This window comes from Corella eumyota, chromosome 5 (genome assembly GCF_963082875.1).
Source record: "Corella eumyota chromosome 5, kaCorEumy4.1, whole genome shotgun sequence".
NCBI lineage: Eukaryota > Metazoa > Chordata > Ascidiacea > Phlebobranchia > Corellidae > Corella > Corella eumyota.
In genome coordinates, this window is record NC_137494.1 from 5,918,022 (window position 1) to 5,934,761 (window position 16,740).

Sequence of the window (16,740 nt, forward strand, 5' to 3'; positions counted from 1 at the left end):
ATATATATAACTTCATTTTTTTTAATCCTAATAAAGCTTTTTAATAAAGGTTCTGAACTAAACCCTTTTAATAATGTTTCTAAAATAAAGTCGATTACGACACAGAAAAAATAAAAAATCCACATTGTTAAAGTTGGACAGGCTATCAATCAGGCAATTTATCAGTTTTTATTATTGCCCAAAACTGTCTTATACAACATATGACTCGAAAACTTATGTTTAAACTGTGTTTAGGCTGCGATGTTATTGTTTTACTTTGAGGATAACTCCATAGAAACTCAAACTAAAAATAGGAAACAAAAACAATTTGTAACGGTCTACTGAGCTTTTAGGTTATTTCCCTATTCTCACAATTTTTATTTTTTTTGCTTCGTCGGTCTTCTACTGTCTGTTTGTTAAGGTTATTCAGTTTGTAAAAGTATATATTTTAATTCTTTATTCGGAAAATATTTATTTATCAACATTATTTTAAATGTTATTTGTATTTCTTAACAGTTAGTCAGACAATAAAGAAATTTTATAAATTAATATTTTGGATCTTTCAGTCTTTGTTCTGCTTTTTTTTTAAAAAAAAACATGTCAACGAGTGAAACTGAAACAAACTCGGGTTGTATTGAATGCGAACGTTGTGGTTCAATAATTCTACGTCCTGAGATTGGAAAAATGGTGAAGCTACAAGACGGAATATTTTTACCAGCAATGAAAAAAGTTAATAAAGAAGGCGACACGATTTTCGAATTCTGGAATGTTACAAATATGCACGATTTTGAAAACGTGGGGTTTTGTAACACAAAAGATGGGATAAAATATCTGGTCTGTGCCGATTGTGAAGTTGGGCCAATTGGGGCTCACTACATTAACGACAAGCAAAACTTTTATGTAGCACCATCACGAGTAAAACATAATCTTGAGAACACAAAGAAATAATAAAATTGGATATAATGAAAAAAAGTTACTAGCAAAATCTTATTTTTTTAGATTATGTTTTCAATATTCTTTGTCAATCATGAATATTTGTTTTTTTATTTTGTTATATTTTTCCAAACCTAATTTAAATTATATTTGGTAAAACTATTAGTTTAATTGCCAATTGTAGGTGCTAGAAGCTACTAACAAATATTACAAGAAATTGGTTTCATGTTAAAAATATAAGAATAAAAACTTGTTAACCATTCTTCTTACAGATATAATTAGTTCATTGTTTATTAATCTTTATATTCATTGTTGTCTTTTTAATTTTAAACATTTAAAATGGAAGAAGTTGGAATTGAACTTAAGACCCCAACACTCGAAATTAAAGAAGAATTAGAGAGTTTAGACACTTCATTGTTGTTTGAAACAGAACCTCAATCGATGGACGTACAACCTTATATTCCACAAGGTAAGTTTAATTTAAAATAATGGAGTATGACCATGTCACAAATGTATCCAACTGTCTATACATCATTAGCTAGGTTTATTTGCTGTATATACATAAAAGTTGGGTTTGAGTTTTAAAAATAATAAACCTACTTAATAATTTTGGATTAGTCTATATATGGTAACATTTTACCCTTAGTTATTGATTTTCAATATTTGGCAAATATAAAATTTATTTTTTTGATATGTTGTATGTTTTAGATAAAGTTTTGACCAGAAATTTTTGAAACTTTATATATATAAAAAATACAAAATATAAAATGTAAGTTTCTTTTTTAGATATTGACGCAACAGACGAAAGTATAATCGGTGTATGTGGATTAAATAATCTGGGAAATACTTGTTATATGAACAGCGTGTTACAATGTTTGTTGCACTGTAATGAATTAATACAATGTTTGTTGAGTCAAAACGCCATGCATTTGTAAGTAATTAAAATAAAAAACAGTATTTTTTCAACCAATAAACATACTTCCTTATTTATTTTTTTTTAACAAATAAACATACTTAACCAAAAAAATTCAATTAACAAAATGTTAAACTTTAAATGAATTCCTATTTAAGTGCTTGTATGCTTTAGTAAAACAGTTTCTGTAAATTTTTAAGATCTTAGAACTTAAATAAGTACAATAGTATATTTTGCAAGTCAAATTCTTTCTTTAATTTTTAAAATTAATTTTGAATTTTATTTGTAGATCATCAGAAGAAATTCTAAAAGAGTTTTTAGATCTTCAAACAAAATATTGGAGTGGAAAATGGTCGGTAGTTGTCCCCAAAAGTTTTAAAGATCAACTTGGTATTTTACATCCGCAATTTGCTGGAAGTGGTCAGGTAAGTAATGAAAATTAAAAAAAAATTCATTAAAATTATTTTATATCAGGGCAAATTTAAGGGTTAATGATATCTAAGAAGTATTTTACAATAATATTTTTTTGATCAATAAAATTTTGTATTATTTTATGATCTTTATTAAATATAAATAAAGCCAAATATTTATTGTTATATTTAAATAAATAAAATAAACAAAAAATTGTATAAATGTAATCAACTTTTATGCTAAGTTACAAACTACCTAGTTTCTTTTTTCCATGATTTTTATGTTACTTTTGGTAATTTTTTTTGTTTAGCACGATGCGCAGGAATTTCTTGCATTATTTCTTGGCTCCATGCACCAAGAACTTCGCAAACAAATAGAAAACAAGCTGGTAAAGAAATTGGATAACGAAGATATTATTTGTGAAGGGGGCAACATTGAATTAATTGAGGAAAAGTAAAAAAATTAAATTATTTAAATCGTTTTTGAAATTTTGCAATTTATATACAACTCTATATTTTATATTTTTTTAAATGTTAAATATATTAATAATCATTCAACCAAATTTAAACCAAATGTATCTAAACCTAAGATAGTAAATTGAACACATTTGTAACAGATTATGACCAATTTTTTCCCACTTAATTTAGGTCAAAAAGAAAGAGATCGAAAAGTATAGAATCAGCAAATGACGAAAATTTACCCAACAATAAGAGAATTGATTCAAGTTCAACATTTAACAAACAACATCTTACTCTCAACTCATTTCTAGGTTTGTTTTTATTAAGTTTGCTAAGCCTAATGTGGTTAACTAGTAAGTTGTGGTTGTATGCTTTGTGTAATGAAATGTAAATCGACTTATACTATGTTTTTTTTTAAATAATAAAAGATAACATCAATACATAGTAAAAAATACTTTTTCAATTTTTTTATATTTAATTTTTTTACCAATTAAATTAGAAAATTTTTATATTATTCTTTGTTTGAAAAGTTTATTTTATTTATTGCCAATGTGTTATTAATTAATAAATTAGATTTTTTTTTGCTAATCAACCTAAGGATCTGTGAAATCAATTTAACCTTAAGCCGTTAATATTTTATGAGAAGTGTTTGTTATTCTTATGCTTTGTGGTCTGGATTGAATATATATTCTAACTGTGTTACCTTAGCTATTTAGCTCGGAGGCTTATTCTACTAAACAGGTTTTGTTAATGTTTATGATAAAGTTATAAAAAAAAACACAAAAACAAAAGGAAAAAAATTGTTTTTTAAAGTTATTTTATATAGCCTATCTCATTAAGTCCTTTTTTATGTTTATTAATATTAAAATGACATTTTAAGTTCACCAATTTTTATTTCCTTTTCGGTAATATTTAAAAAAAGTTTTATTCTTAATTGTAGGTAAAATAGTTTATTATTTTCTACTATTTAGAATTATTATTTAACTTAATTTAACCATTTTTTTAATATATTATTTGATTTTTGTACTAATTTAAAAAAAATTTATTTTAAAGGCAAGGAAAAGAAAACAGCAAATGTGAATGTTTTGTGCGCAGAGGTCGAGGTCGACGAGGAAGTGACCACCGACCACAGCAACAAGTTTCCCCAGATGAATAATTTGCGACTCAACAACGGTCAATACTTTGACGAGAATGTCACAGGTGTTGTTCAACAACATCAATCTTTGCATAAAAGTGTTACAGCTGAGACCAGGTTAGTGTTGAAGAGTTTTTGTGTAATTGTAATCTGACTTCCCGGGTTTGATTCCAGCTGGATGTGTTTTTTTTGATTTTTTTTATTTACGGGTTCAAAGTTCTAAGTTTAGCTTAACTTTTTTTTTTAAATTTTTTATCAAATTTTTCTGGTTGTACTTGCAACTTTTAATCATTAATTTCTTTTTTTAGTGAACTTGCTGGAACAACTACAAAAGATATAAAAATGGCAAAACTGAAACACCCAAATTACAAAGAAACCAATGTTTTGGCTGACATAAAACGTGTAAGCAGTACACTCCAAGGTTAGTTAACTTCAAAGAAATATAAATAAGGGTTAGCAATATTATAAGTCGCTACTTAATTTATATAAATAAAAAATATTACAAAAAAACAGAGTATACATACAGTTTATTTTTTGGTGCCTTTTCAAAAGTATGTATTTATAAAATACATATAGTCAATTTTTATATAGTACTGTAAACATTTTGAGGGAATTTAAATTTTTTTAAAAATGTAAAGCACATTTATAAATTGTATCTTTTTTTTTTCAGAAAAAGGATCGCATAATTTTAAAGAATTTCTTGTTAAACCTGAACAAAAAATAAGCAATGAAGATTTTACATATTTTAGTAAGGGTGATACATTTAACAAAAGTTTGGAGTATTTTCAAAGTCAAACTGTAGCATACACCAATGGCTTAATTTATGGTAACAGTGTGTCATCTAACAACTTTGGGATCAATGACAAAATAACAAGCCTTTTATGCAAGCATAATGTCCAAAAGCAAAGTCAGCTGTTGGTTGCTGCCACTGGGTTTGATACGCTTCAGGATGGGCGCCTTTTACCAAATGACTCTGATATCGATTATTTTCAATCGGCACCTTCAATTTTTCAAGAAACTAAAAATTTTGGTTTAAAAAGAAAAATTTATTCGGTCAACAAAGTTAAAGAATTTCAAACAAATAATGTTATGCCAATGCTTGGAGTGAAGTCTGACACAAGTTGGTCATCTTCTATCCATAAAACAGGGCTTCTGACTGACAACAACAAAGTGTTATGCCTTGAAGAAGATGTAAAATTAAAATCTTGTTGTTCTGATTTAGAATCAAATTCATCAAAAGCAACAGGAGGTAAGTCAAGTTGTATTTATTTATTAGCTTATTTATACTTTAGCGCATTTTTATAATTTCTTCATCAAATTTTTTTATTGTTTTTTTTTTAGCTAGATCTACACAACATATATATATATATTTTTTTTTAAATCTACACAACATATATTTTTTTGTACAATGTACTTACTGTCTTGTAAGTTTTGCATAGGTTTTTATTTTACATTTCTGACATTTTATTTTAATTATTTTTTAGGATGTTTAGTGGACAAGTTTTTAAATATTTTTGTTGGCAAAGAAAATGATTTGGCCTCCAACTCAAAACTTGACCGATCCAACAAGAATAACGCTGAAAACTGCTGCAAGATCAACAACGAAAATGAAAACAACAGCAATATAAGGTATTTGGTAAAACTTTATAGATTAAAACTAATTTGAATTCAATGATAAAAAAAAACATGTAATACCATAGTTATATGTTCTTTGGTTGTATTTTGATAGTTTGAAATGGTAAAGCATTTTTAAATATAATAAAAAGAGAGATTCCTTTTGCTGGGGTTTATAATTAAAATACCCCAAAAATTAAATTAAAAACCTGAAAGATTTTTTTAGCTCAAGGCATTCGACTTAAAAATTTTCATAAATCTTAGGGGTGACATTTGTGGAAATTCTGATATTACAATCAAGTCAAAACGGGAAAAGTTAAGTGAAGCTGATATTATGTGGAACGAATATACTAAACAAAATAAATCGGTAAATTAATTTTAAAGTAAACTTTTTTTTTAATTTTGATAAAGTTTTAATATTATTTTTAAGTTTGTTAATGATGTTCAATATATCATGCTACAGGTCAAAAATTCATTTTATTATAATTACAAAATTACTTTATTTATTTAAAAAAAAAAAAATTTTTTCTTAAAGAAATCTGAAATCTAGCAAACTTACTTTAATTTTTTTTAAAGAATAGAAATTTTAAAGATTTGATTTGTATTTTAAAAGTTGTTTAATTTTTAAGGCAATTCTTGACAATTTTCAAGGCCAGTTAGAAAGCACAGTTGTATGTTGTAAGTGTTCACATAGATCAACTATGTATGAACCTTTCATGTATTTATCTGTGCCTATACCTCATGCTTTAGAGCAGCAATATGGTTGGTTTTTAATTAATTATTTATTTAAATGGCATTTTAAAATTAAAAATTATTTAAAAAAAAAATATTTTTTTGGTGAATGTTATTAGTTGTGTTCATTTTAAATTATTTTTAGCTGTTTTTTATTCATACAATTTTTTAGACTTTTATATGATTAAATACTTAAGGAGTTTAGCAATTATTGTATATCAGTTCCATTTTTTATTAGATTTTATCGAAAAATCTTGTTTATTAGAAATATCAAATTATAAAGAAACGTATTTAATCAATGATATTATTTACTTAAAAAAAATAAAATTCATATTTTTTTAGATGTTTGGTTTGTACCACTAGATGGACCAATGAGTAAACACTCAGTTTACACACTCAAACAAGGCCAAGTTCAAGACTTAAAAAACTCACTCGAGTCATGCCTAAAACTTGAGCTAGACTTAAAACATTTGGACCTGAGTAACTTTGTTTTGTGTGAAATGAAGAATAACAGCATTTTGGCAATTTTAGTAAGTTTTAAAGTTTTTTAGTAATTTTTTTTATTTTAAATTTGTGATATTTTTTTTTAACTTAAGCGCAATTTTAAAATTGTGACAATCTTAAAAAATATTTTTCTTTATTGCATGTAATTTTTTATTGTTTCAACTATTAAATTTGTTATTTTTTTCATTAATATCTGATTTTGTTTTAGTCTTTTCAAATACGATTATGTTTTTCAGGAAAATACAATGCGCCTAAAGAGTTTAAACAAATCACGCCATCTTAAAATTATAGAAGTTTTGGATACAATTCCTGAACAAAAAGACAACACTGGTAAAAAATATAACAAACAATAAATTAATAAACTTTACTACTTCTGAAACTTTTTAGTACTAATAAACAACTTGAAAATTAACATCTTACATTTTTATGTTTTAGAACCATTAGTTGAATCTGCCCAACCATCAGCCTGGAATAGCTGTTGTATCTGTTTGGAGGATTTAGCTGATCCAGAGTTGTTAAGGCATAACCACGAAAGTTGTTCTATAACAATGTGCCACACTTGCTTACAGGTACTTAATTTATCATTAGGTTGGTGGTACAGTTGGTATGATACTATTTTAATATGAAGTTATAGATCTAACTGTACCTTACAAGTTAATCATATGAATGACTATACATTGAAGGGTATTTTACTGTTTTTCCATAACCCATTGGTATGGCATTATTTTATCATGATGTTTATTGTTGTATTGGGTGTACTTGTTGGTTTTATTTCTGATTTAAGCTTAGTTAGGACAGGCGAAGTTTATTTATGTTTTAGTAAACAAGTTGTATTAAATATATGCATATGTTTTAGACCTGTCATAACTCGCACAAATAAATAACAACCACAATAATGTGGGTAGATAATCATCAGAAGGTTTCGTTTATAAACAAACAATATTTTTTGCCAGTGTGTTTCAAGTTTATATACAAGGAAACATATTTTGTAAGGTTATAATTCACATTTTATTTCCTTGTTTTGGTATTTAAACAATGAATTGGAATAAAAAAGTTCAAAAGTTTGGGATGTGAAGCATTATTTATAAATAAATTTGTTTATGTGTTTCGAATAAGGCTTTACAGTGTTATCCATTATATGAGTCACTGCATACCTACTTAATTTTATTAACACATTAATACATTTATTAAATAAATTTAAGTTAATTATTAAATATCTAACTTGAGTAAGATTTTTTTTTAAACTTGCTTTGTTTTGTGTATTTTAACTTAAATATACTTGTTTATTAAATTGTATACCCCCCTTTTTCTTAAAATACAACTCCATTTAGTAGATGTTAGTTAAACCCTTAATTAATAGGATGTTGATTGTTGTTATACAGACCTCTGCTGAGCATTATGGTTTGGAATCTTTTGAATGTCCAATGTGCCATAAAAAATGTTCACCAACTGAAGATTTTATCCAACTTGCTAGTAATTCTTTGGACAGGTGATGGATTGCTAAATTATCTGTACAAAATAGATTTATAGCATTCGAGAAGTATTGCTTTATTTTAAATGTTTTGTTTACCTCAAACTGACTTGGTCGTCAGATTTTAAATTCCAATTTTGATCATAATTTTGTTACATTAATTAATTTTTTTTTGTTTTTCATATTATTACTTTAATTAATTTTTTTATTTTAGGGAAGTGGTGATATCTGTTAGCTTTACTTGCACCAATAAAGAAAAAATCACTTCTATTGCCCCTTCTAAAGTTTTTAAAACTCTCACAACACTTACAAATGTTCAGGATGTAATAAAACAGGTGTTTACCAATTTCACAAAATTTATTTTGAATTTTGACATTTCTTTAATTTTAATATACTAAGATTTAAATTTATTTTAATTTATATATTATAAAATTTTTCCAGTTACTTCCAAAACACTTATTGTCATTTGATGATTTTGATTTATTTTTTACAACACTTGATGGCGCAACTTGCTCACGCTGTGAGATTACAAAACATTGTTTGGGTTGCACAAAAATTAACTTAGAACACTTAAATTTGTTACCGGGAGATAACATTACTGTCAGGTTAAGGATATTTAAGAACTTTGCTGACTAAAATATATTTTTTTTTAATTTTAAAACTTTTAATATTAAAAAAAAATTATTTTGTTGCTTTAATTTTCTGTGGACCGGTTAAGTTAGATTTTTAACTATCTTCGGTAAAATTAATTTTTTTCTAACACTCCCTTATTATTTTGGTTTTAGGTTTTCAAATGAGTTTAAGTTGCACAAAAAGTTTCAACTCTTTGAAAATTTTACGGAAAATAAAATAAATAATTCGGCATTGACTTTGGAGCATTGCTTAAAAGCATTTACAAAAAAGGAAGTAAGTACAAATATATATTAAATGAGTTTTACTTAAAATTTGCCCGATAATGTTAATGTACTAAAATTACAAATTTTAATTATTTATTCGAATATTTTATTATTTCACAATTTTTTTCAGACTTTGGATGATAGAAATCCTTGGTTTTGTCCGTCTTGTAAAAAGTTTCAAACTGCAGAAAAAAGGTTAAGGGTTTGCCGTTGGCCACCCACTCTTATTGTTTACATTAAGAGATTCTTGTTTCACAGCAAAACTTCGATTAAAGTGGACGATGAGGTAAGTATTTAATTACCAGTGAATTTAACTCATTAGTAAAGGGTTTAGAAAAGTACAAAAAAGTAAAAAATGCTGCAATCAGATGAATAAATTGTTATGATTCGATAGTTTTAAAAGATTTGGGTATTGCAGTGTAATATTAATACTGTACAAACATTTTTATAAACACAAACAATTTTATGAATTTTGTTTCCACACAATTTATTTTGTCAATTTAGGTGCATTTTCCGCTGGAATCTTTCAGGCCGGGTTTAATCAGTGGAACCGACTCAATTAACATTAACAATTATGACTTAACTGCTTGCGTATCACACTATGGAGGTTTATACAACACCTTTTTTCGCCTGTTTTTATTTTTGAATAATAATCGTAATGTTTAAAGGTTGACTTCACAGCCTAAACACAGAATTACATTCTTTAACCTTGACTCAGTCATGAGTAATACTTTTTTACCGCAAAAATAAAAATTAAGCAAAAATTGTAAAATATAATTTTTTGTTACAACATTTTAAAAGTTTTGTTCCTAAATTTTTAAAATATTATTTTTTTATTAAAACAAAGATTTTGAATTTGTTTAGGTATTTATTCTGGGCATTATACCGCATATAGCAAACACTTGGACACACAAAAATGGTATTTGTACAACGACGAAAATACGTCAGAGAAAATACCATCTAACAAAGACTCCTCCAATGCATATGTGCTGTTCTATCAAGTAACAACCGATAAGGTGAAGAATAACATGCTTAAATCTGAACCTTTTTGTGTTTAATATTCGACTACTGTAAAGCTTGTTTAACTGGTAAATGTTCAACAACTGGTTTACATAAATTCTTTACTTGAGAATTTTTGATTTAAAATGTCATTTTTGGCTAGGACTATTTGACTTTTTTTGCTGGGTGATAATCAACTGTTGCTTGAATTTTTAAGATACGCAAATTTAATTGGTTTCGTTTAATTTTTCACGATTTTGTTAAAGACATTGGAACGATTACAAAAACAGTTTACTGTACCCACAATTGCCTAACACATTTACAATATATTAATTTACCTCAAACCAATTCGACTAACTGTAAATTTGTACAATTTTTGACAAAATAATACTTTGACAAAACTATGCTTCAGCACGTTTTTTATTGTGCTTTTAAAAACGATCTCTGTAAATTTGTTTTAGATAATTTAGCAACACATTTGCCGTGGTGTTGATTCTGTGTGCACTTAGTTTAAGTTATATCACGTTGCAGTGTTAATTTTTTTGAAATATGAAATGATTTTGAATCTTTTTTTACACACGAACGTTATTGTTTTAAGTTTATTTATTGCAATGAAGAATTTTGGTTTACTTTACAAAAGTTCACTCTACAATTTTTTATGTTTTTAGTTCGGTGGTTCGAATAAAATTTTTTATTTTTAGTAAAACAAAATTCTACAAGTATAGATCTGCCATTAAAAAGATGCTGACTACTTCTAATAAACGTAATTATTTCTAAATTACTGTTTTTTTTATAATTACATTTAAAAAAAATTTTCGAAAAGTTTTATGTGAATATTGCTACTCTTAAATTCTTAAATGTTAAACTGTGACTTTTTGTTGATTTTGCTACGCTTTTTTTGGTGGTGAATTAAAAGAAAAACAATCGCATACTCTGTTTTTATTTGTTAGAATTTTGGTAAAAGGTTTGCTTTTCCAGGTTAATGAAGTCAGCACACTCATATAAAAAGAAAGGTAGCAAGATCAATTTTTATTATTTTGGTTTCCCCCTTTCCCTTTTTCAACGCTAAATGATATAAATACAGCTATTTAAGTGCTTTTTTATTTTTTGTACAATCCTTTTTGTCAAATCCAAACAAAAATCGCATTTGTAACAGACGTTTTTTTAAAAATGTATGATAGAAAAGGCAGTGCTATACGTACTTAACAACATGTATTTATGTATATATATTTTAACTTGTCAGTTTTGTTGTTCTTTTAGCCATTTGTGGCTTAGGTTTTATTTTTTATGTCTTTTTGATATACTCAAAATGTACTTAAAAAGATGTACTTAATATGTTCTTAAAAAATAATTGTTTTAGATTTCAAATTCCATTTACCATAATAACCGCAGTAACTTGATAAATGTATTTTAAAAATATTAATCAAAAACATTAATACTTATAAAAGTTATAAGCATATTACATATTACATAAATTTGAAATCCAAAATTATTTGCCCTTTTAGTTGTGCCTTGTCTAACTTAAATACCAGGAAAAAAAAAACGCGTAAAACATTAAAAATTTAAAATTAAAAAACAAAAAATTAGGGTAAATTTTTGTTTTGGCCAGTTGGCCACCAAGTGACCCGTGACGTAATAAGTATATATATTGATAAGTTTGTAAAAACGATTTGAAAAAAAAATTAATTTTAAAATTAATTAACCATATCAACTGCAATTAGTTAATGAGTGTATTTTTACAATATTATCAAAAAATATTATTATTCATAAAAGTTATTAGCATTACATAAAAATCGCTAAGTATTAAAAACACAAGGTAGATTTATTTGATAAATAAAAAATGGTTCGAAATTATTTGATTATTTTAAAATCCTTATTGTGAATAAATTTATAGACAAACATAACCTAATTAAAAATATTAACTTAACTAATTAATCAAATATTACGTATACCTTTTTTTAATTATTAGACTAAAAAATTAAATTTTTTTCATTTTTCCGTGCTTTAATAACAATCCCTAATTTTTATTGAATAAACAAGCTATTAAATATATATGACATACGAAAATTAATTTTTAACTTGTTTTTATTTAACTAATATCATGATATACAATTGACCAAGATTTAAAAAAATAAAAACAACCTTTAAATTTTAATGAACAAATAATATTACTTGGTAATTAGTGATAAAAATTAAAATTTTCATTCATTTTTGAGTTACCAATATCATGATATTCAATTGATCAAAACATGAAAACCTAAAAACAATCTTTAAATTTTAATAAACAAACACCTATTCCTTAGTAATTAGTAAAAAAAATTAAATTTTTAATCCATTTTTAAGGTATAAATATCCTAATATATAACTGACCAAAATTTAAAAACCTGATAACGATCTCTAAATTTTAATAAACAAATACCTATTAATTAGTAATTAGTGATAATTTAATATTGAAAATAGGAGAAACGGAAAACTTTAATATGACAAACAACATACTAAAATTTCAAAATTTTTAAAGTACTAGAACAAAAGTTATTTTGAACCAAAATTCGGACTAGTAATAATAAAAACAACTAGATTTATTTGATAAATAAAATATGGTTCGAAATCATTTGATTCTTTTTTATAAATATAATTTATTTAGTAATTTATTTAGTAAATTATAAATTTAAATATGAAATTTTTTATATTTAAACCTAATTTTAACAAACAAACACGCATTCATTGATATTGTAATATAAAAGTAAACTAAATGTAAAAGCAAAATACCGATCTTAATTTTTTTAGTAATCAAACGAGTATTAAAATATAATAATAACAAAACAATTAAAAAAAAAATTTTACATACTTTTTAGTTATATTTTAACATTTTACCTAAATTTTCAACCAATATTTTTTACTTTAATGGACAGCGAAAAGGACGATTTTTGACGGCGACCAGAACGCTAATAATTTATTCAAGCGTTAAATTCACACTGATTCATTATGTTATAAAAAAAAATATAATTAAACGATATTTAGCTAGAGTTAAATCTTTATTTTAAATACCAACATACAAAATAATAATACCAACAACATATTAAAATTTCAGAAAATTTAATCTTTAAATTTTAATAACAAATTTTTATTAATTAGTAATTATTAATAATTAAATGTTGTAAATAAGAGGTTTGGGACACATTAGGATAATAACAAACATACTGAAAATTTAGAACTTTTAATTTTAAAGAAAAGAAGTTATCGTCTTTCAAAATTCTGACTAGTAAGAATAAAAACAACTAGATTTGTTTGATAAATAAAATATGGTTCGAAATCATTAGATCATTTTTAAAATTAATCTCAATTAATAAATAAAGTTATGCATAAACATTACTTTATTATAAAATTTAACTGAATTAATAAATTAAATATTACGTATTCAAATTTTAGACTAAACATGTATTAAATTATTGGACTAAGGAAATTTTAGAACAAAAATATTTAAAATGTTTTAAAATATTAATCTTTAATTTTTTAATTAATTAACAAGTAATTAAATATACTTAATAAACAAAAACTAATTCTTTAACCCAGTTTTAATGTGTTGATATCACAATATACATTAGACAAAGTTTTAAATGCCTAAAATTTATTTTTGATTTTTAATAAATAAACAAGCATTTAGATATAATAAACAAACAAAATTTATTTTTTAAACATGTATTTTAATTACTAATATTATGAAATACATTATATTAAAATTTAAATGCTTAATATCAAATTTTAATTTTTAATAAACAAACAAAAATTTAAATATAATAAACAAACAAAAATTAAATTTTTAATCCATTTTCGAGTTATTAATATTATGATATATAACTGACCAAATGTAGAAAACCTAATAACGATCTCTAAATTCTAATAAACAAACACCTATTAATTACTAATTAATAATATTTAAATTATCAAAATAGGAGGATTGAAACACAATATGATAATAAACAACATACTAAAATTTAAAAAATTTATATACACAAAATCAAAAGTTATTCGATTTCATAATTCGGATTAATAAGAATAAAAATAAATATACGGGCAATAACAATATGTTTCGAAATCTAAGATTTCGAACCATAACTAGATTTATTAGATAAATAAAATATGGTTCGAAATCATTTGATCATTTTTAAAATTAATCTCTATTAGTAAATAAAATTATGCATAAACATTACTTAATTAAGAATCCTAACTAAATTAATAAATCAAATGTTACGTATGTAATTGTTGGACTAAGGAAATTTTAGAACAAAATTATTTTAAAAATTTAAAAATACTAATCTTTAATTTTTCAATCAACAAACAATTAATTAAATATACTTAATAAACAAAAATTAATTTTTTTAATCCAGTTTTAAGTTGTTGATATCAGAATATACGTTATACAAAGTTTTGAATGCTTAAAATTGATTCTTAATTTTTAATAAATAAACAAGCATTTAAATATAATAAACGAACAAAAATTATTTTTTAGATATGTTTTTTATTTACTAATATTATGAAATAGATTATATTTAATATTGAATGCTTAATATCAAACTTTAATTTTTAATGAACAAACAAGCATTTAAATATAATAAACAAACAAAAGTTAAATTTTTAATCCATTTTTGAGTTATTAATACTATGATATATAACTGACCAAAATTTAACAACATAATAACGATCCCTAAATTTTAATAAACAAACACCCATTAATTAGTAATTAGTGATATTTAAATTATCAAAATAGGAGAATTGAAACACAACATGATAATAAACAACATACTAAAATTTCAGAACTGCAAATATTCTAGAACAAAAGTTATTTTAACTCAAAATTTACGGCTTATAAGACACTGGAAAAGATTAATCTGAACTAGATTTATTTAATAAATAAAATATGGTTCGAAATTATTTGATTACTTTTAAAAACTATTAATAAATAAAGTTACGCATAAACATTACTTAATTATAAATATTAACTAAATTAATAAATCAAATATTACGTATTTAGTTATAAAACTAAAATCATATTAAATGATTGTACTAAAAAAATTTCAAAACAAAATTATTTTAAACGTTTTAAAAAAAAAATCCTTTTTAAGTAATTAATATTATAATATAAAACTGTTACGTTTATAATATAAAACTATTTATTATGTTTTATAATTTAAAACATAATAATAAAAATATTCACAATAACAACACGCTTTGAAATCTAAGATTTCGAAGCATAATAATTATTACAACAAAAATAATCCCGACTAGTAAGGTCGTGGTAAAAAAAAATTGAAATGTTACCGAAGAAAAGCGTAATTCGTTTCAGGCAATCAGCGCCGAAGTTAGCGAAGCGCAGAATTTAAGAGAAGCGCTTTTAGGTTTTGTGTTAAAACATGTGGTATATAGTTTAATAGTAAGTTTATAAAACTAATATTTAATTAAATATTTAAAATTAATAAAGTTTTCTATTTTAAATTGTTTCGTAAGATAACGACGTTGTTAGTTTTTTATAATTTGATTAGTTAAGAAACTATTTCTTTATACGCCTTTAGCATAATGCGTTGCGGATGAATACAACTGACGTCACAACTGACGTCACAACTGACGTCACAACTGACGTCACAACTGACGTCACAACTTGACTTCTTGGATTGGCTTGTCCGCCATTAAGTTTAAGTTAGTCTGTGTTCAGGATCTTTGTTTTATGTTTTAGCTAAGTTGAGAGTTTAAGCCATGTCGAAAGCGTCCTTAGGACGAAGCCATCTTTTTCTTTAACAAATCGAGTTAAGTGAATTATTTTATAATTTTTAGTAGTTATTTTTTTAGTGTATATGGTGTTGTTTAATTGGTTATGCAGTGCGTTAGGGGTAGGTGCGCGTATCGATACATTCGTTGTTTTAATGTTTGGCGTATTGCGTTTAACAGTCCGCGTATTTATTAAACAACACTATTTGAAAGCGTATCAATAAATAATACCTAACTAGACATTTTAACTGCCCCCAGTTTATATTTGCAGTTGTAGATGACGATTTCGCAGAAAGGGAGTGTCTGATGATGATCTGACGAGAAATAGGTACTAATTAGGCGATTCTACGGTGATTTAAAGAGAAATTGAAGAGTGTGATGTGGGCCTCAGGTAGTTGTAAATTTAGGCTTTGATGAGCTGTGAGGAAAAGACCAAAAAGGTGATTTCTTAAGCATCCCGGTAAGATACTTGTTTTTCGAAAATATACATATTAAATGGTGGTGGTGGTGGTGGTGGTGGTGGTGGTGGTGATGGTGATGGGTAACCTGTAGCCCTTGACCAACTAGGTAAAACGTTAACTAGTTAACTAATATTTTTTCTATTTAGACATATATAACTGCTTTCCAGCATTCTTATTAAGGTTTCAGACGACGATTTTGTGAAGCTGAAGGATTTAATGAGGAATAAAGAACAACACCTGGAGGATCTGATGATGATTTCATGAAAAATGAAGAAACTTTTGGAGGATCTAATGAGGAATCGAGAAAGATAGGTAACATGTAGTCTTCTGAACAACAAGGTAGTCTGTTAACCAATTTTAATTTTTAATTAGACATAGATAACTGCTTTTTAGCTTTCTTTTTTAGGTTTCAGAATTTCAGATGACGATCTTGTGAACCTGGAGGATCTGATTAGGAATAGAGGAACATCT

At 25.0% G+C, this 16,740-nt stretch overlaps 2 protein-coding genes across 3 annotated transcripts; both read left to right on the forward strand.

Moving 5' to 3' along the window:
• Nucleotides 1-500: 500 nt before the first annotated feature.
• LOC145752054 (guanine nucleotide exchange factor MSS4-like) lies at nucleotides 501-1,183 on the forward strand. The gene has a single exon (XM_082568248.1). It carries the CDS (start codon nucleotides 577-579, stop codon nucleotides 925-927), a length of 351 nt encoding a protein of 116 aa, XP_082424374.1. The 5' UTR covers nucleotides 501-576; the 3' UTR covers nucleotides 928-1,183.
• LOC145752053 (uncharacterized) lies at nucleotides 1,184-10,928 on the forward strand. Of its 2 annotated transcripts, XM_082568247.1 has the most exons (22): nucleotides 1,184-1,381; nucleotides 1,699-1,843; nucleotides 2,115-2,250; nucleotides 2,547-2,689; nucleotides 2,884-3,005; nucleotides 3,748-3,946; nucleotides 4,138-4,250; nucleotides 4,500-5,078; nucleotides 5,314-5,458; nucleotides 5,708-5,810; nucleotides 6,073-6,205; nucleotides 6,518-6,705; nucleotides 6,916-7,009; nucleotides 7,115-7,248; nucleotides 8,062-8,168; nucleotides 8,365-8,485; nucleotides 8,592-8,755; nucleotides 8,936-9,056; nucleotides 9,177-9,332; nucleotides 9,551-9,653; nucleotides 9,911-10,062; nucleotides 10,747-10,928. In XM_082568247.1, the coding sequence occupies exons 1-22, from the start codon at nucleotides 1,252-1,254 to the stop codon at nucleotides 10,747-10,749; spliced, it is 3,291 nt and encodes a 1,096-aa protein (XP_082424373.1). In that variant the 5' UTR covers nucleotides 1,184-1,251; the 3' UTR covers nucleotides 10,750-10,928. The 2 variants fall into 2 exon arrangements, with proteins under 2 accessions (XP_082424373.1, XP_082424372.1); XM_082568246.1 differs by having other exon boundaries at nucleotides 9,911-10,928.
• The last annotated feature ends 5,812 nt before the right edge of the window (nucleotides 10,929-16,740 follow it).